This window comes from Petaurus breviceps, unplaced genomic scaffold (assembly GCF_028583685.1).
Source record: "Petaurus breviceps papuanus isolate PSGF00001 unplaced genomic scaffold, PetGlider_PUasm1.0 174, whole genome shotgun sequence".
Lineage (NCBI taxonomy): Eukaryota > Metazoa > Chordata > Mammalia > Diprotodontia > Petauridae > Petaurus > Petaurus breviceps.
In genome coordinates, this window is record NW_027185761.1 from 11,548,558 (window position 1) to 11,569,969 (window position 21,412).

Sequence of the window (21,412 nt, forward strand, 5' to 3'; positions counted from 1 at the left end):
TCTTTTTAATTTAGTGGAGCCATCTCTCAGTGACTCGTTAAGTTCCCATGGTTGCTCAACATCCCTCTCAAGCACAACACAAAACCTTCAGGTAACAAAACTCTTTAGATGGTCCTTGCCTTGTGTTGGTGGGGTTTGCTCCACTTTTGAGTTCTTTCTCTTCATTTCTCTGTTTGTTTTTTCTCCTCTTAAGGACATCCCCCCTTCAGTTGTCACCAAACATCTGGAGACTTCAAAAAGGGATGATCAAATTGAGCCTGAAATCTTAATTAAGCCTATGGAGACTCTGACACAGACGTTCACAACAGATGGACAGCTAAGTAACCTTCAGAGACACAGTTCTCTTGATTCTGGTTCCCATCAAAAGCAGATAGAAAAAGATGACATTGGCACACCAGCCAAAACTATTGGCAGATTTTCTGTTGTCAGCACACAAGATGAATTAACTCTGGCATCACCCCAGTGCTTAAGGTACTCTGCACCTCCCGATGTCTATTTGGATGAGCTTCCTTCCAGCCCTGATTTGAAGATGACTGTTCGGCGTGTGCAGACAGCATCTTCAATTGAAGTTGGAGCGGGTGAGCCCATTTCTAGTGATTCGGGGGACGAATGCCTAAGACGAAAAACCTCCATCCAGAAGCAATCCTCTCTGCCCAGTAGCAGCACAGCCAGTGACTTCATGAAGAAAGCAGCTGCAGCCCTCTTACATCGATCAGGAAAGACTGGGTCTCTGGGCTCTGATTCTCCCAGTAAAAGTCAAGGAATGAAAATCCCGACCATTAGTGTGACCTCTTTCCATTCCCAGTCCTCCTATGTGAGCAGTGACAATGACTCTGAATTTGAAGACGCTGACATTAAAAAGGAGCTGCAAAGTCTGAGAGAGAAGTAGGTGTCACAGTCTATTGTTAAGGCCATATGTGTGTTGTAAGAGGGCATTGTCTCCATGGGGGTATGTAGGAAGATCACTGCAGTGTGCATCAAAGTCCAAACCAATTATGGTCCAGGTGACAATCCATTGGCAGTAGAAAATGTCACAAAAATATGTGGAGAAGTTACATACACATGTATGTAGAATACCTGTAAACTAAGTGCCCCCTCTTGCCCACCTACCTTACACTGAGCTCCTTGGGCTATACTGCATGTAAAGGGTTCATAAAGGTGAAGGAAAAATGGGAAGCCACTTTGGGTAGAACACCAGCACCGACAAGAGTGGGAATAAATATGACATATTCAGAAAACAATGAATGTGTCTGGCTGGAATGGAGGGCATAGGTTGGAGAGGTGGAAGATAATTGGATAGACAGAGTAGAGGGAAAAAATTTAATATCATTAAAAAGTAACTAATATAATTTATTGCAGTAGAAAGCCATTTTAATTTGCTGAGCAAGGAACCCACCTGATAAAAAATAATGTTCTATACTGACTAATCTGATAGTTGCAGGATAAAGAGGGCTTTTAAAATAATCCAGGTTTTGAAGCTTGTGGTAGGAATCAGTAAATCAGAGAGACTTTTTAAGGAAGAGATAATGTCTTAATGACAGTTCAGATACAGAGATTTGAAGAAGAAAAGGGCAGTATAAAAGACTGTTACCAGACAGGCGAGAGGAGAATTTGTGCCACTCTCAGAAATGGAGTAGTTCAGAAAGGGAACTAGTTTTAAGAGCAATTTGGATCATGAGTTTGGGGGTGTGGCATTCCTGGTAGAGATGTCATTCTGGTCCTCCTGACTCCAGGGCTGGTGCTCTATTCACTGTGCCAGCTAGCCACCCCTAGGGATGTCATTCTGACAATTAGAAATAGGAGCCTGCAGAGTATGTAAGAGGCTAGGCTTTGAGATATAGATTTGTAAGTTATTTTATTAGAGGTGACAGAAAGTAGAAGACATGATGTATTCCGAAAAAAAGAAGAAAATGTACAGAGAAGAATAGATAGTAAATGACAAAGCTTTGGGGAATGTCAGTTTTCAAATGATTATGCTACATTAAAATATACTTCACCCTAGAACTATTTTGAATATAACTGAAGTTCATCTTTTATTAAACAGTTCATGGGAAGACTATACTTATGTATATAAGATCCATCATCTTTGGAATATGGCACTCATATGAGCAGATATTAGTTGTAAAATAGAAGTTTTATTATATATTGATTCCCAAGCTTGGAGGGAAATCCCTCTAAATGATGGTTTGTTTGTTTTTTAAAGGAGGCAGGATTTGCAAGAATTTGTTATAGAAAATGTAATTTTTTAAAATTACCTTGGTTTGCAAGCATAAATCTTGTTTCACTTTCAACTAAGGAAAAAGAAAGCAATTTCTCTAAGATCGGCAGAATAAGTTTTGTTTTAAAACATAGAAGCTTCACTTTCTCTTTGCTGTATCCAAAGAATAATTGAGGGGGAGGGGTAGTTGTAGCAAGCCCCAAAGATCCACATGCAGGAAAAGAGGATATCTCCATTCTCTACAGCCATTGAATGACCCTTCATGATATGCACAAGGATTAGTATTGTCACCAGGAATGGGACCAAGACTTGCATTTTCATATTGGAAATCACACTGCCAATCAGATGACAAGTATTCTGCGTTTATAACCAAATTGGCATTTTGTTTTAAGCAGTAAATTAAAGATGTTAGCCCTGTAGTTCCTTTGGCTTCTCATTTACATGATTCTCTTTCTCAGTATTGATTGTGGAATGGTGGACCCAAGATCCTTAATCTTTGATCTGTGGTCATGTCAAGGTGTGGTGTAACGTGGAACCCATCTGTTTTTAGTGTGATACTTTCCTGTCATTATTGTCTATAAAACTGCTATAAATCCTGAAAAGAATTGGACAGGGAAGGAATCTGGACATCAGCAGCTTTGTGGGAAGGAACAGAGAATCTGGCAGCCCACAAAATAACCCCAGGTCATCTTCTTCCCGTTGTTGGTGTTGGCTGGGATGACAGTAGCCTGACATCCATCAGCTACAATATGGGAGCTAGTTCCCATTCTTAAGACTAATTTCTACAATATTTTAAGTATTCAAAATGGTTTTAGTCACATCTCTTGCCTCATTGTACTCTATGAAATTCATACGGAGTAAAGCAAGTGTTGGATACGTAGCATAGATAAACTGAAATAAATGACATCTTAGGGCTTTTTTTTTTCTTCTCCAGGTCATGACATTGATTTATTTTTCCAGGTTTCCTTACTATGCCTTCCAACTCACCTCTCCTCTTCATTTGACTAAATTTATTTAACTATACCCAGAGAGGTATAGGGATAAGAAAGAATCGGTGATTTGGGGTGAGGACTGGGGAGGCCGACCAAATCACTCTGCTTACATAGACTTGTGGTGTTGGAGATGTAGAACTACTTGAAGGGCAGAGTCTCCAGTGACTTGCATAGAGATTTGCAGCTAATAAGTGGTAGCATATGCATTCAGGTTTTTATAGCTCCATCTCCACAATGCTGCCTCTCATATATGTTTGTTTGCCTGCCTGTGTTTTCACGAAGGTTGCATCAGATAACTAGTAGATTTTAATGTATCGGGCCAGAATACCACAGTATGAATCCAATTTATTATAATTCCAAACTGAACAAAATAAGTAACTTTTTAAAAAAAAAATGTAATCCAAAGTGGCAGCAGCTGGGTGGTACAGTGGATAGAGTCAGGAAGACTCATGGGACCTCAGACATTTACTAAGCTGTGTGACCCTGGGGAAGTCACTTAACCTATTTGCCTCAATTCCTCTTCAGTAAAATTAGTTGGAGAAAGAAACATCAGACCACTCTGGTATTTTTGGCAAGAAAACCCCAAATGGAGTCATGAAGAGTCAGACACAAGTGAAAAAAACAAACAAGAGCAAATCACATATCCAAATTGGAACTTTTACAACGCGTTCAATGTGTTAAATTATCACCATGATTTCCTATGATGATGCTTTTTTGATTTGATAGTTACAACAAAAAAATTAAGATCAAAATTTTTTTTTTGCTTTTCAGAGGGAAATTGGGGTTAAGTGACTTGCCCAAGGTTCACACAGCTAGTTTTTTTTGTGTGTTAAGTGTCTGAGGTCGGATTTGAATTCAGGGCCGGTGCTCTATTCACTGTGCCGCCCAAGTGAAGATCAATTCTTAATAAAAAAAAAAAAAACCTTAAGAATTCTCTCGTTTGACTGTAGTTCCTACCAGGTTTTAAATGTAGCTTGTTTTCAAGCATAGTTTATTAATTTTCAGTAAATAAACCCAGAAGATGTCGAATATGTAATAACAGTGTGTTGGGTGTGGAGGGGGAAGCCAGGTACTTGGAGGAGACCTGGCATTTTTTTTCTTACACAAAATTGCTGTATTCTCAAGACGCTCGGGGGTTAGACAAAAAAACTTAACATTTCCTTCTTCCTCTTTTCTCCCTTCTCTTCTCCTTTATTTTTCATATCAGACATCTGAAAGAGATCTCAGAACTGCAAACTCAGCAGAAGAATGAAATTGAAGCTTTGTACCTGCGCCTGGGCAAACCCTTACCTCCCAGCGTGGGGTTCTTTCATACCGCTCCTCCCAGTGGTCGGAGAAGGAGGACAAGCAAAAATAAATTAAAAGCTGGGAAGCTGCTAAATCCTCTGGTGCAGCAGTTAAAGAGTGTGGCATCCAATACAAGTAGGCAAACAGTTTGCTTCATGGAGAACTTGAAAGATTAATGGTGTTCTGATGGGCATTTGTGGTGGGGGAGAGAAGAGTGCCGTGTATCCTTAGCTTACACCTCCCTCCATATCCTCTGGCTACAAACTAGGCCAAGGATATTCATTCTCCATTATGTCTTGTGACAGAGAGTGGAAAATTCTGGCCTAGGTTACTGTTCCCTTACAGGCCTTTTAATTGTTTCTTGTTTTGTTTTGTTTCCTTTTCATTTCAGAAGTCACAGAGTGTAGGGGTAGGTTAAGAATGAATGATTAGAGGGGAGACCCAGATTTTTGTGGATCACTGAAACAGCTCCAGATTATGAATAGACATGTTTCTCTTTGTTGCAAAAATTCTGGCCCAAACTAGGGTTGAGGGGTGGGTGGGTTTACTGAAGTGAGAAAGGGCCACAGTTGGTTTTCTGAGGCTGGATCCAGTGGGGAGGAAAGCAGGTGTTGCTGTTTCCCTATAATTGCTTTGGATAAACCCCTGAGTTAATTAGTCAATGAGCATTTAAGCCCCTACTAAGTGCCAGACACCATACTGGGTGCTGGGACTATAAATACCAAGAATGAATAATTCCTACTTAAAAGGAGGGTTTTTTTTTTTTTAATATATTTTAATGATTCGATGATGTGATGTTAGAAGACTGATCCTTGTCATGAGACCTGAATATCCCACTGTGAGTCCTGATGTTAAGCTTGACCTGTGATTGGAGTTTAGTTTCCTCTGATCAATTTTTTTAAACGTGATTAGCAGCTGAAATGTTTTGATCATGAGTCACATGAATTGAATTTGGTGGTGTTTTTGCTTTGTTTTTACTTTTTCTTGTCTAACAATAATGCTTAATATATAGGTGGAATTGAATTAGGAAAGAAAGAAAGAAGAAAGAAAGAAATTCTTTGGAGTTGATTTGAGAGAGAGAGAGGAACACCAGTTTGGAGTTACAATTAGGGTTTGGCCCTAAGGGGGACGGTGTGTGAGGATTTCTCCTGCTACTGCTGACCAGTCTGTAATCAGGATTGCATTCAATAGCAAGGAGTTTTCAGGAAGCTGTATGGTCTGTGCGGGGAATGTGGCGAATGTAAATCCAAGAGGATTTCAAAGCACCTGGAAGGAAAGCTGTGTTTTTACTTTAATATTCCTTATGTCATTATTATACATTTCCCCTCTGAATGAATTCATTTCCATTGCAAATTGTGGTCCATCTTACAGAAGACTAATTATAGTGATAAGCAGTCTGCTTGTGCTTAGACTTCCTTCTCTAGAAGTACTAAGATTTCCCAGCCTAATTGTTAACGGCACCTAACTTTCTTAGCACCATGATGTGAATTAATACTGCATTTTCACATTAAGAATTTTTTTCTCCACTTTTCCTCCTAACATTAGTATATGGCAGGTGGTCCGGTGGGTATATCTCCATTATAATAAATACAGCACCTCAGGCAGAGGAGTTGAGGGTCTCATCTAGGATCACGTGGGGAAGGGCGTAACCCTCGGCTAGACCCTCCACCCCTTTGTTGAGGGGGTTGCAGAACCTGGGATAAGGCCCCTAGGTGAGGCCCGCACATGGTCCTGTAGCGCCAAGTGTCTGCTCCCGGCTCTCTCATAGCACCTTTTGCAACTTTCTTCCCCGCCATAGGTAACTTGTCAGACTGCAGAGGTTCTCCCTCTAAAGACACCGCTAAAGCGCGGCCTGGTTCCACCGCAGTCACTTCCTCAGCTTCAGGCACGTTCGGAAAGGCAGTACAGACACAGCAGCCCTGCTCTGTCAAAGCCTCTCTGTCTTCTGACATCTGTTCCGGGTTAGCCAGTGAAGGAGGCGGAGCGCAAGGCCAAGGTGATTTGCGGCTTGACACTTTTGCAGCATGTACTAGGAAAGTAGGACATCAGCGGTGTCGCTGGGCAGTCTCCTGCTGACCCAGAGGAGAATAGGAGTGACCTCCATCCGCTGGCTTCTCCCTCCCCTCTAAAATTCAGGCTTTGCATCAAGCTGACAGAGGAGCTAAATTAGCACAGAATCCTTATTTGGGGGGTGGTTTTTGCTGGTGTTTATAAGTCTAGTGGGATACTGGCTTCCTACTGAGTTGGCTTGACTGAGACCACAGAGGTTTAACGGAGGGAATTTAGGTGCTACCTCTCCATCTGTGTTCCTTCCTCTGGTTCCGGATCATTTTATTTACAAGCACCCCCACAGTGGAGCCAAGTCCTCCTGTAGTAGAAGGAATCAGAAAGCGGGGCTGTGGATTAGGGCACAGGTTTTCAATGCTGGGTGGGTGAACTTCCTATCAGATACTGAAATGGGGATTTTTTTTTTTTTTAATCACTGCAGTTGCTCTAACAGTGGCCGTATCATAATCCTGAAGTGGGCTAACCATTAGCACTACCCAGCTCCTTATATTCCCGGCTCTCTTATCTCACCATATATATTGAAAACTCTCATGGCAATTACTGTTGAAGTGCCAAAGCTAATGCTGCCCCTCTCTGGCCTAATCTCTGAGAGTTATGTCTTCTCTTCTGTTTCTTGTTACATCCTTTTTGCATATATGGTTGATTAACTTACTCCTCCTTGGAGCTGTGGATGGTTAACTAACAAGAGCTGATTTGACTGATGGTATAAGACATCGAATCACAGCTATTTGTACTTTATAAGTGTCTCTTTGTTTTCTTCCCTTTATATTCATTTGCAGGCTGGACGGTTTACCACCAAACGTCTGAGAGAGTGACCTATAAATCTAGTAGCAAACCTCGTACCAGATTCCTCAGTGGACCTGTGTCTTTGTCCATCTGTTTGTATTGGTTCTTTTTGTATTTTATCACTCCCCATCTCTTTCTTTTCCCTTTCCCCTTTTCTGAGCTCATCAGTATCTTGGATATGTTTGGCCAGGATGCCTTCTTTCCCTGTCCCCACTCCCTAGCCCTCACTCCTACCCTTCCCATTGAAATCATTTTTTTTTTTTTAGTTAAAACACATACACACACATCGCCCCTTTTTTTCTTTTCTTTCCTTTTTTAAAAACAATCATCATCAACCACTCATTACTTTTTATTTCTCACAGAAAGCTTTTGTGCACCACTTTTGGCTCATGCCCGGGTACCAAAAGCATGTGTGGAAGATCTCATCCCTAACTCCTAGCCTTGTGGTAAATTATTGTATATCAGACGTACCACGGCTCTCTGTATTTTGTGGATTTTTTTTTTTTTATGTTGGAAGTAATTTTTTCAGTTGCAATGTGGCAAATATACATGTCTGCTGTCCCCAGTTCCAGCGACAACAAAAAGAAAAACCCCACCTTCGTAGACGCATGGTCTCTTTCACACATGCTTGGGTTATGAAGACACGCATGTAGCGAGCCGATTCAATTCTAGAAGGTCACTGAAGGGTATAACTTCTGTAAAAGGGCTGTATTAAAACAACACACCATACTGTTTCTACCTACTGTTTTCCCCTGCTCCCTGCATGTGGAAATGCTGTCAGAACAGTGCTCCAGCTGGTGCTTCCCAATTCATTTTCCTAGGTGGTATTTTTCTACCTAGAGCTTAAGTGTCCTTATTTCCCAGCCCCCCATATTCTCCTCCTTTTTGCATTTCCCTTCTCTTCCCTCTCCCCCCAAATTAAGATTTTCAATTGAATGATATGGCTATTCCTTCAAAGGGAACGCATTCCTCCTCCTGCCTCCTCTTCTCAAGTCATCTAGCTGGAGCACTTAAGATGTTGTATTTTCTGATATAACCTCATGTGACCTCAGAGATGAAGTCAATTAGCAGTTCATCAAAGTTCTCCGAAATAAAAATTCTATTCAGATTTTCTTCAGATATTTTGAAATGTATTCTCAGTATTCAATAACTCCATTTCAAATAACTGTGCACCTGTTTTAATCATTTGACAACGTGCATTTTATTTTTAGCTTCAAGAACAATTGGCCATTGATTGCAAAGTCATTGGGTTTGGGCTTTTTTTTTTTTTTTAAAGTAAAAATAAGCTTTTTTTATTGGGCATTTATGCTGGTTGGGGGCATGTGAATTTTTACTTGTACAATAAAGATATATTGTACTGGTCAGGTACAAGAGGCCACTTGCACATGATACTTTAGCTAATGTTCTCAAATAGAAATTCTATTAAAGCGAAGTGTCCATTCCCATCAACGCCAGATTTTCGTCCCCCATTAGAGTTTCTGCATTGTTCATCATTATCGAGGTGAGACAGATCAAAGGCACAAGGACCACTCAGATATGCTCTAGCTCTTTCCTAAACTTCTCTTAAAAGAACTTTCAAAACTCCCAACTTCATTCCAGTTCAGTGACTCCTGCTCCCTAACTCGGGATGTTGATGAACTTTAGATATATTTTGTCTGGAATAGTCGTATATTGTCTTTCATTTGAGTTTTGCAGGTTGTAGAAAGAAGGCATAAAGAGGTAGTAGTGACTGTAGGAGTTTTTTAATGAGAGGAACCTTTCTTTATCTCTCCCTCCTTCCACCTCCAACAAAAGCAGCCCTTTGCCATCCTGGGCCACTGTTTTACTCTTGATTTTGCAATAGGCCTCAGAAGGAAAATTGAATTCCATCAAAAGGAGTACCAACCGGTTGTTGACATTTATTGTACTTGGGGGGGGGTATTGCATTTGAAAATGCAAAATATCTCAGACTTGCTATCCTTACCATTATTTCAAATAGATGAGGGATTTGAGCTAAGAGTAGTTTCTGATATGTTGGATATTTCAGGTTTGAGGAAATTAAAGGCTCCTTATTCCCACCCTTCACTTATGATCTATGCCTCTTAATTCCTGAAATCTTTTTTTTTTTCAAAGATGGAACTAATAAACTATTAATAAGTTAAGAGCAGCATCTAAAAAGAAAGGCTTTAGGGGCAGCTAGTTAATGCAGTGAGTAGAGCATCAACCCTGGAGTCAGGAGGACCTGAATTCAAAACTGGCCTCAGACACTTAACACAAAAACGAGCTGTGTGACCTTGGGCAAGTCAGTTAACCCCAACTGCCCTCCAAAAAGCAAAAGAAAAAAAAAGAAAAAGAGAGGCTTTAGTGAAATCAATTATTTGTTTTCTCTGTTTTTCCTTTACCCTTTCTTTAATCTTGCAAAGGGGACCAACTAGACAAGAAACCAGGCAAGGTGGGAGAGGGAGAAGACCAAAAAAAAAAGCCAGAGGCATAGATAATTTGCAAATTTGGGTAATAAAGTTGTGGGTTAGCCGATGTTGACCCTAGTGATGAAATTCCTAATGTTCGAGTTGAGAATGTGCTATTCACTAACTTGATAGTCTACTAGTTAGCTTTTGCTTTCTCTCATGTTCCTGACTAAGTTAATAATATTATGGTTTTATTTGTAATACTTTGGGTTTAAGGTAATCCATACACTTAACCGAATATCTGAGGCAGCATGGTGGCGCAGTGACTTTGGTACTGGACACTACCTCTGTGACCTTGGGCAAGTCACTTAACCCTTACTGCCCTCCAAAAAGCAAAAAAAATACACACACACACACACACACATACATGGTACTGGACTCAGAACCTGGAAGACCCAAATTCAAATATTGCCTCAGTCATTTACTAGATATATGATGCAGGGCAAGTCATTTAACTTCTGTATGCCCCAATTTCCTCATCTTTAAAATGGGGGTGATAATAGCACCTACCTCAAGGGGTTGTTGTGAGGGTCAAATGAGATTGGTTTGCAAACTGTGATATAAATGCTAGTTGTAGCTGTTGTTGCTAACATTTGCATGTTAGTCAAGAGAGCTAGGGATAATTGTCCCCATTTTTCAGATGGTGACACTGAGGTACAGAGACATTGAGGCTTGGCCATGATTAGTCATGGGGGAGTGCTTTGACTAATCCTTCAGTCTACTGGTGGTTCATATTAAGGGAATGTCTATTTTTTTCTTCTTCTTCTTTTTTTAAAGCAATTGGGGTTAAGTAACTTGCTCAAGGTTACACGGCCAGTTTTTGTGTGTGTGGGTGTTAAGTATCTGAGGCTGGAACCAATCCTGGGTCCTCCCGACTCTGGGGCCGGCGCTCTTACTCACTGCGCCACCTGGCCACCCCTCTATTTTTTCTTATGTGTATATACATGTGCTTGCCATATCAACCTGGATTCATGTCTCATTTAATCATTCTCATAGCAGTTGAAGAAAAATCAGAGTTGCTCTCTGAAGTACATCAGAGAGGAGGTTCCTGTATAAGGTAGGATGTTAGACTGGATAGCTGCTCTGTTTTATTGCAACGCTAAGATTCTGTATCTTGATATGAGTCCAGAAATTAATCTCTCTGAAGTACACATTATGTTTACTCCAAACATCTCATTTTTAAACAACCCTGCCTTACTAATGCATCTGTAGGTATGGTCCCACAGTCTGAGAGTTATGATTATTCTAAGGAAATCACCAACTCTTCTGTATATTAGGTGATCCCACATCAGTAAGTCTTCAGTTAAAAGAAAGGAGTCAGGTAGGAACAGCTAAGAATTGCAAACAGATTCTATAAAGATGGAGGCAGAGAATCAACAACATAGACAAATGGGAATGAACTCAACTCTTGTTAGCAAGACAGCTCTCACCCCAAGGTCAGGCGTCTAAAGCCATTTCCTGAGATTTGAAGCGTAGATGAAAGACTTCAGCAACTTCTCAGTTTTTGCCAAGAAGGGTGCGGTAGACCCCTTTTACTCAGACTTGCTGGGCTTCCTCTGAATTACATACTGGAAAGAGCAAACCAGGCTTCTCCGAGGCTCAGACATTTCAGAACCTGTCTGGGAAAATGCAGAGAGCAGAATTTTGTGTAAGATCAGGGACTTGGCTTGTTGTATTTTGTTTAATAGATTTTTAAATGAAGGGATGAAAATCAAGCCTGTAGACTGTGTATGGCATAGTGTTACTCCATAGTAGATGTGATCCTATAGGTCTTGAAGTATTTCAAGGTCCACTTCATAAGTAGATAGCTTACATGCAGAAACTGTTTTAAGAATTTTAAATTTAAAAATTATATTTTATTTTGCTTTTTTTTTTTTTTGGAGGGCAATTGGGTTTAAGTGACCTGCCCAAAGTCAGTAAGTGTCTCAAGTGTCTAAGGCCGGACCCGAACTCAGGTCCTCCTGACTTCAGGGCCAGCGCTCCAGTCACTGCACCACCCAGCTTCCCCAAATTTAAGAATTTTAAAAGATGAAAAAATTAGATTTAAGAAATGTAAGAATTTCACAGATTGGTGAGTTGATTACATCTTATATTTCCATGTTGGTTCATACTTTTCATATCACCTTCCCATACAACCTTCAGGCCCTAGACCAAGTGGTGCTTTGTTCTTCAGGGCACTGAATTATCGCTAGAGGTCATTCTCCCTTCATGAAGCCTTACCTGAAAAAAGAGCTACAGTAGGGTCTTTAATGTTATCTATCATAACTGTTAATTATGAAAATAAAATTATTGTCTTTTTTTTTTAACGTTGGCCAAAAGCCCACAAAGGGACTTTGAACTGAAGATGAGGGAAGTTAAATGGGGTGTGCCAAGCCACACAGATAGTTTGGTAGAGATGAGATTAAAGCCTGAGTTTGACTCCTCCAGTATTAAAGAATTTTGTCGCTTGGTTATGGTGCTTAGCTGTTATTTAGACCAATAAGTATATTTGCATTTTCGTCAGTTTTCTTTCCATGTCATAAACAAATGGCAGATTTTTTCATTAGTAGTGACTGTTTGAAATGCTTCCCCTCCGTAGAAAAGTTGGGGAAAGTTCTGACTGTTGTCTTCCTTGTAATGATGAAGCAGTATCTGTATGGAGGCCTTTTGGGTTTTCTTTCAAACTCAAGGACTGTAGTCTTGGTACTGTCTTGGTACTAAGTGGAGATGGTACTTTGAGAGCTTGGGGGCCAGGGACACCTGTGTATTTCAACTGTTATCCCTGCTGCTCTCCACATGCTTCAGCAAACACTTCATCTTGCAAATATTTGAACAAACTGTGCTCGCTCAGAAACAAAATGGGATGAGTGGCTGGAGGTCCTGACCTACTTTACAAAGCAGTCCTTCTGAGTAAATTATAACAATTTAGCTGAAAACCTTTCTTTGGTTTTTGAATAATTGATACCTAAAGATTTCTCTTTATAGTAGTCGTTCTATTTGGAGAGCAGCTTATTTAGAGTAATAGATTGTGTGAGACCTAGTTGCCAGCATCCAAAAGAGAGAGACTTTTATGAAAGTCAATGACATGGGAGTAGGGTGGTTGGGAGAGGAGATTCCCTAGTCATTTAGCTTTTTAATTATGTAAAGGTTGGATAAAAGTAGGACTCACATATTCTTAATTTATCCACCTGGTCAGTAGAGGTTACCACTCCCAAGAGTGGGAGAGGGAAAGGAAGAAAAAGAAATAAGCATTTATGTAGCACCTGCTGTATGGTAAAATACTATCTTATTTGATCCTCACAACAACCCTGGGAGGTAGGTGCTAGTATTATCCCCATTTTACACTTGAGGAAACTGAGGAAGACAAGTTAAGTGACCTGCCCAGGGTTACACAGCTAGTGGGAATCTGTAACTTGATTGGAACTCAAGGCTTCCTGAATCCACTATGCTGTCAGCTGTCTCCAAAAACTAAGAATCTCTGCTTTAACTCTAGCCATAAGACAGGCTGCCAGCCTGAACAGTGCTGGACCAGTTTCTGTTGGCAACAATTTCCTCATTGACAATGCTACATAGACACATTTCATGGAATCTCTTGTAATTCTGGCATCACTTGTCTCCCAAACTTGCTAGTGGTGGTAGATGTTACTATTTTTTTTTCCTCCCTGTTTTCTAGGTCCATGTAACTTGGGAAACTACATCCAGGATATCTGGATCTGGTTTCTCTTCCCTTTTACAGCAGTGGGGTGGTAATCTATTTCTGCCCAGCAAGAAAAATCTCCCTCCTGCTAATCTTATAAATAAGGTAGTCAGATTTGCAGTCCACAAGTCAGGGAATTATTTAGTTATTGCTGAAGGTTATCCTCTCCAGGTGCCCCAGAAGAAAGAGCTACAGTAGGATCTTTAATGTTCTCTATTGTGATTATGGAATATTAAAATAAGATAATTATCCTTTGTAAAAAAAACTTTTGACCAAAGGTCTCAAAAGAAGGACCCTAAAGATTTTGTAGTATTCATCTGCTGATCTTTCTAGGTACTTAGGTATTCATTTTAAGAGGAAGATTTTTGTTTAAGACATGATGCTAGATTGAAAAAAAAGGATTTCCTTTTTCTGATAGTGCTAATCCTGGTTCCTGCTATTGCCAGTTGGAAAATGCCTTCTTTTTTTGTCCTTAAGACCTTGCAAAATAATAGATACATAATGTCATAATTCTAATCTTTCTACCCCTTAACTAAGTTGTATTTTTTCTGGATATAATTCTCCACTTTTTTCCTAGCTTTTATACATTTCACATCCAAACCTCTTTTCAAAGTTTCTAAGTTAGATCTATGCCATTACTGTGGATTAGCAGTGGCCTGTGATGCTGGGAAAGATTTTGGTAAGTTTATGTATCTGTATGTTTGGCCTTTTTTTTTTTTTAATTTTTCTTTTCTTGTGTAGTGAGCTATCTAGAGTATATTAGTGATAGAAGAAGAATGGACTGGAAAGAATTGGGGGACTTTGTTCCTTTCTCCAAGTTCCATTCTAGAGGGGAGGAGATATCTCTGAGATGATGATTATTGGAATTATTGGGAAGTGGCACTTTCAGTTCTGTTTCTGACTATAAAGTTATTGATAGGAAAAAGACAAGAGGTCATGTAATTAATGGTACTGCCGCCATGAAGGTTAGGAAAGGTTCAAATTGCAGAGAACTGTTCCTGTTTGAATCCAAGTAGGAGAGTGTCATTCGGACAGGCTTTTAATAAGCCCCAAATCAGATTCACTTAATGTGATTGTCCTGAAATTTTCTTTCCAAGAAAAAAGACCTGTTTGGCTGTTATACAGTCTGCCCACTTCTCTCACCACTCCCTCCCCTTCTAATAATTATAATAATAATTTACATTCATTTAACTTTTTTGTTTGTTTTTTACAGTTTACAAAATGCTTTGTCATAGCTTTGTGATGGGGAGATAACAAAAGCATTATTATCCCTATTTTAAAGATTAGGGAAGAGAGAGCCAAAGAAGTTAAAAGCTTTGCCCCCAAGAGAAGTAATATTTTTATAGTAGAAAGACAACAAACTCTCATGTACTACCTCTGTGATCTTGGGGCAGTTCCTTTAATCTCCCTGGGCCTTAATTTTCCTCATCTGTAAAATGATGGAGTTGGATTAGATGCTCTGGCTTTCTGTCTTTGATCCTATGATCCCTGGTCACACAGGTAGTAAGTTAAGAGTAGGGATTTCAACTAACCATGTTCTGTACTAATTCCCTTTCCACTATACTCTTCCTTTTCTCCCTCTCTCCCTTGCTTCCGTTCTTCCTCTCTCCCCTCCTGCTTCCCTCCCTGTCTGACTAGAAGCCAAATAACAGTTATGGTGTTCAGATCTTCACCTTTACTTACTCTGGAGCAGTGATTAAGCTTTGGTTAGGTTCTGAAGTATAAAATAAGATGGAGAAATTCATGTAGATTAGATGGCAGACTGCTTGGGCTCATGCATTGTGGGCTGAAAATTTTGCCATGAAGTATTTTTCAGATTTGTACATAACCAAACCTCCACTTTCTTGTCCCTTTGGAGAGTGGATTTTAAGTACAGAGAATGAAAGTGAGTGATGGCCTTGGATTGGGAGCGGGAGGGGCAATAGGGAGGGATTTTCAATTAAAACATTATTCCCTGCCAAGATGCCTATTTTGGACGTTTTTCCAGGTGGTATGAGATAATTAGAAGTGAGGTCGGTAGAGTACACCACCTGGCCAGTTTTCTTTTCTGAGCTCAGATAATTCACCTGCTAGTCTACTCCCCCACCATACCCTCTCCACCATGTTTGGAAGCAAGTAGCGCACAATTTCCTCAGACAGTGACCTGTCCCAATGAATTGGAGAGGTATTGTAGTACTTTTGCTCATCTCCCCTTTTTTCTGGTAATTTTCAAGTGATGGTCATTCAAGAAAACAACCATAGAAAGTTACTAAATGTCTGGTATAAACATACATGCATACACATATGTGTGTGTGACGCACACATGATTTCTTGAATGTGTGTATCATCAATATTCACTTCAGAAATGAAAGTGAGAGCTGTTCTGGACACCTGCAGTTACAAAATAACAGTGACAAATTTTTATCTGATTCACAGACTTAGAACTCCAATCAAACACCCTCATTTTAGAATGTCATGACCTATTCTTAGAGTCAGACTTCAGAATGATCCTGCTTTGGTGGCTATCTTTACTTTAAAGATGATTTTCAATCTGTGAGTCCTATAGGTTCTTTTGGCAAAACAAATTAAAAAAAAAGAAACTATAAAATTTTGACCCGGTCAATAGTTTAATAATAGTCACCAGAAGGAAGTTAGACAACATGACCTGAGGTCACTTCCTGCTTTAAAATCTAGGATCAAAAACTATTCCTCATTGCAGATAAATATATAACAGTGGGCATAGACGGTGTGGTTATTTCTGTGTGTTTTAAAATACCATCTTGGTTTGAGTACGGTATGGACTTTTCAAGTCTGACTTACTTGAATATGGCCTATAATTTGTATTTTTTAAATGGCTGTGTTTATACATACACACACATATATAATTTCTTCCACTTTGATCATGCTGCCTGTATCCAAATAGTAGAGTACCTTATAGTATATTAACACAGCCAGGTCCCCATTAATGTGAATAATGAATCCTCCTAAGTATGTTGTGTTACTCGAATTTGCAATTTATTTCCATTGAGTTGAGAGAAAAAAAATGGACTATATTTTACACAATTATAACTTTGAATAGTGAGTATAAATAACACTTGAGGGGACTTATTGTCCTCAGAATTTACATGTATATCAATACAATTAAATAATTATTAACTTGTATATTTACATATGGAGTCTCCACCTAGGAATTTTCATTTCCTGGCTACCCAATCTAGACCACTTTCTCCAGTCCAGTGTTGGAGAGTGTGAAGAACCAGGAAATGCAGCCTTATTTGAATGCAACCCGTTTCATTGCTAGATCAGGAAGACTATAACCAGCTAAATCTATTGCCCAAAAGTCTAAAGCCAAACATAACTTTCAGATTCTCCCTCCCTCTTGCTAATCCTGATAATCAAAAGGCATCTATATCTTTCATAAAAATCTTGTGATAGCTAGCATTTTTATCTCTCATTTTATTCTCACAACAACCCTGGGAGGTAGGTGCTATTATTAGGCCCATTTTTTAGATGAGAAAATTGAGGCATATAGAAGTTAAATCATTTGCCCAGATGTCATATGGCTAGTGAGTGTTTATGGATAGATTTGAATTCAGGTCTTCTAGTGGCTCACCTGGATGCCACTTTGTGTCTCACTGATAGGGAGTTAGGGATCATTCCCACCTATAGCCGAAATTTAACTTTGCACTTTGTTAGGAGGTTCAGTCAGTAGATTGGGAGCTCCAGTCAATAAACATTTTTTTCTTAATCTCTGATATCCCCAAATGAGTTGCATCTTCCCCCACCCCACTGAGATTTGCTGAGATTCTTAGCAAGGAAGGGAGCCTGGTTCCCCTTTCCTGTTATATTCCTGAACTTTCCTACCAGAACTTCTTACCCTCGTGTTCTCAGTGCTTCAGGAAAATGTTATTCTTCCTCACAAAAAGTCTAGAGGAGAAAAAGTTGGTAAACTCATAGGTACAATGGGTCAGGCCTTTGCTTCTTGACATAGAAGCTTTCATAAACTGGCAATTACTTCCCTACAAACTGCAAATTATTAAGGGTTGCGTCTTTAAATGTTATCTTGGATTCCCCTCCTCTCACCATTAGTCCTGTGACTATGGTGGAAAGAAATAAAATAGCATTTTTAAAAGACATTCCATTACTCATCTGTTTCTTCAGATTAAATAAATTAAGGCAACTTTACTAAACCTATATAATGCCCATCATAGATAAGGATTTTATTTGGATCACTTCTGTGTATATATGGGCCCATTTGTTCACAGTTGTTGATATATTTACTCATTGGTCTATATTAAAGGCTCTTAAGATATCATAAGAGTGTTTAAGAAAAATTGGTAAACTTGGAAACAGAGAGTCAATGCCAGGACAATTTTTGTTTTCTGAGATTCTAGGTAGACTATTTTGTTGTGTTAACAGACATTCTTGGTAAAATAAATCTTTGGGGCTTCCAGGCTGGACTGGGAGAGGCTGTTCCGTGTGTACACAAAAAATTTAATTGAGTCAACAAGGATTTAGGAGAAATAGGACATTTGGGTCAAAGAAAACAAATAGATGAGGAAGAATGAAGAATTTTAAGTCAAGACAATGATCTTCATTGTCTTAGTTGGAAATTACTCATCAATTTTTTTTTTAATGAAAGCACTATAATTTCTTCATCCTGAACACAAAACTTTTGGAGTAAATGGTCTCTAAAGTCCAGCTCTAATGTTTGTGGTTCTAGTTCATTCACCCTGAATGTACCCTTGAGGGGAAGTCCCCAAAGTTTTGACTTTCCGTAGTATGATCGCCTTGAATTTTCAAATTTAACCACCCGATCTGTTTCCTGATGCAGGTTTCCTTGGGTCATTGATAGATAGATTGACAAAACTAAATCCTCTAGCCTAATCCCTTCCTTTTTCAAAAGTGGAAACTGAGGCCTGAGAAAGCTAAGTCACTTACCTGTATTCACAAAACAAGTTGGTGATAGAGCTAGGAGTAGAATCCACAAATCCATACTCGATGTTCTTTCATAAAAAAGCAATGTTGGGTTGGTTCAGGTCACAGTTTGGGTTGCAGGCATAAGACTAGGCAAGGTGGTGGTGTAGGGGATAGGGCACTCAGCCTCTGGTCAGAAGTACCTGGGTTCAAATCCAGGGTGGTATGCTTACTAGCTCTGTCACCCTGGGCAAGGAATTTAACCGCTCTCATCCTCAGGCCACTTCAATTATAAAGTGGCCATAGTGGCCACCTACTTCACAATGCACGAATGAGATAATATTTGTTTAAAAAACAAAACACGTAAGCACTAGCTAAATGCTTATTTCCTTTCCCTCTCTCAACTTCTGTTTTCCTTATCTATAAAATGCAGCAGCTTTGATTTGCCTCATTTTAAAATGAGGTGGGGAAGAGAGGGGAGCATAATATTAGCCCTATTTGCCTAGCTAGGTGGTTAGGAGGAAAGCGTTTTCTAAATCATAGAACATGTGAATTGTTCTTTGTACCTACCACCCCACTGTTTCATTAGCACCGCCTGGGAATGTTTGTTGTCTGAGCCTCTAGAGAATCGGCTGTGTCCTAGGAGTATATGACACCAGAATTCAAGTCCATTTTGTGTTGAATGTCTTTTAATGGCTATTTCTTAGAAAGCCTGCTATGTGTTTTAAGTACTCAATTCTCTAGATTCTCATTTCAAGCCGAAGGACATACAGAAGTCTTGAATCTCTAATCTCTCTCTTTAGGAATGGAGGCATTCACACACTGCTCCTGCTTCCTACCGGGTAGGAATAGCCATTACAAATTCCCAGCTTCTCTCAAAACCTTCATTTCATCACTTTCTACACCATAGAAATCATTTAGCTCAGTTCTTATTCCCCCGACGCACCCCCGCCTTGGTATGTTTGTTTGGTTGGTTTTTTTCCCCTAGACCTTCTTAGGCATTTAGGTGGCCCAGTGGATGCCCAGCCAGAAGTTAGGAAGACCTGCTTTCAAATGTGACCTCAGATTCTTAGTAGCTGCCAAGTCACTTAAACAGTTTGTCTAAGTTTCCTCATCTGTAAAATAGGAATAATAATATCCCCCAGGATTATTGTGAGAATCAAATGAGACAATAATTGTAAAGCCCTTAGCACAGTGCCTGGCATATAGGTCCTATATAAATAGTAACTATTATCATCATTATTCATTATTATTATTCCTCAGTTACCTTGCATAATATATACGTACATATTCTTTGTTTTGCGATCAATGATTATGTTTATATAGCACTTTATACCTTACAAAATGGTTTCCTGTACTTCCTCATTTGATAATGTCTACAATCCAGTGACATGGGCAGGGTTTATGAAATTATTAATTTAATACATTAATAGAGGACTGTATTATTCCACTGTCCTTGTTTTATAGGCCCAGGCCACCTGACTAGCAAATGATGGAGGTAAAACAAAAGGCAGGAGAAGTATAATTTCTTCTTGTTTAGCTATTTCAGTCTTGTCTAACTCTTCATGGAAAACCATTTGGGGTTTTCTTGGCAAAGATACTGAAGTGGTTTGCCATTTTCTTCTCTGGCTCATTTTTACAAATGAGGAAGCTGGGGCAAACAGTTAAGTGATTTACCCAGGGTCACACAGTTAATAAGTGTCTGAGGCCAGATAGGAACTGAGGAAGATGAGTCTTCTTGACTTCAGGCCTAGCATTCTATCCACTGTGCCAGCTAGCTACCCCCTAATTTCTACTAATATTATTTGCTTTAAACCACATTGCTTATAGTTTTTACATTCCAGTTGTATGGAGTCTTGAGTCAATCGGTCACTTAGTGATGACAGATGTCTCATCTTTTTCATTTTCCTTCTTTTTGGCTATATAGCCATTTGGTCTTCCTTCCCTTTTGCTTTCTCTTCCTCGCTTTCCTTAATATGATTTGACCTCTTTTTTTTCTACATCAGTGACCAAGAGAAGAAAAATAACAACTTTATATACATTTTCTCATTTAGTCTCACAACACCATGATAGAGGAAACTGAGGTTTAGAGAGTCTCTTGCCCTTGAACCCTTCAGTTCATAAGTGTTAGAGGCAGCAAAGATTATCCTGACCCCAAATCTAGCACTCAGAACATGGTGTGGCATGGTGACATGGAAAGACCACTTGAATCCAACAAAGAGAAAATGTGTGCTCAAATCATATTACCTCTCTGAGTTTCCCTTTCATCATCTGCAAAATGGGTATGAGCTATTTACTCTTAAAAGTATTGACAGTAAAGAAATCCTTCCCATCTATGGTCCCAGAGTACAACTTAAAACGTTTTTATGCATATGGCCAGTGTGTTTTCTTGATAGGGGAGGAGAGAAAAAGAAAGAGAAGTTGGCTCCTCATTTAAAAATAAAATTTTAATTTAAACATTTGAATTTACTTTTAAAATATATTTATATATTATTTAAAGATAGATATTTTTAAAGATAGCAATAGAAGCAAACTATTCTTTGATATATGGGATAGCTCTCTGGAAGGGCAGAGGAAGAGGCCAATAAGGGGAAATTTTGGCAATGTAAAGGAAGATATCAATAAGAAAATTTTCTTTTTAAAAAAAGTACAGAAATAGAAAGTACATTGTAAGTTGTCGGGCTCTTTACAAGTGAATGGATAATTTTGCTGAGACTCCCTAGGCCTTCCAACTGGGTCCTCCTTTGACCTTTAGGAGAGGGCTGATATACTTATTTGCTTCAGTAGTTCCTTTGTAAGGGATAAAGGTGTGCTTCTTGATTGGTGGGCATGCGCCTATAACCAAGCCTAGTCCTCTGACACTAAACCTAGCTTAGTGGTATTCCATAAGGAAAGACAGGAAGAATTATAGATTCAAAGTGCAGAGATATCTTGGGTCTTTGCACCTTACCTTCTCATTGTGCAGGTGAGAAAACTAAGACCCAAGGAAGTAAAATGTCTTGCCCAAGGAAACAGCATGGTACAGTGAAAAGAGGGCAGCTAG

General features: G+C 39.4%; 1 protein-coding gene across 6 annotated transcripts in view; it reads left to right on the plus strand.

The window, feature by feature from the left end:
- Nucleotides 1-21,412, plus strand: part of WNK2 (WNK lysine deficient protein kinase 2) — a 234,188-nt gene that overhangs the window by 193,806 nt on the left and 18,970 nt on the right. For 5 of the 6 annotated variants that reach the window (XM_069083745.1, XM_069083746.1, XM_069083747.1 and 2 more), the window contains exons 22-26: nucleotides 15-91; nucleotides 194-885; nucleotides 4,418-4,632; nucleotides 6,296-6,493; nucleotides 7,344-7,442. In XM_069083745.1, coding sequence (XP_068939846.1) covers nucleotides 15-91; nucleotides 194-885; nucleotides 4,418-4,632; nucleotides 6,296-6,493; nucleotides 7,344-7,442 — 1,281 coding nt within the window. The remainder of the gene's footprint in view (nucleotides 1-14; nucleotides 92-193; nucleotides 886-4,417; nucleotides 4,633-6,295; nucleotides 6,494-7,343; nucleotides 7,443-21,412) is intronic. The other variant, XM_069083748.1, reaches the window with a different exon arrangement.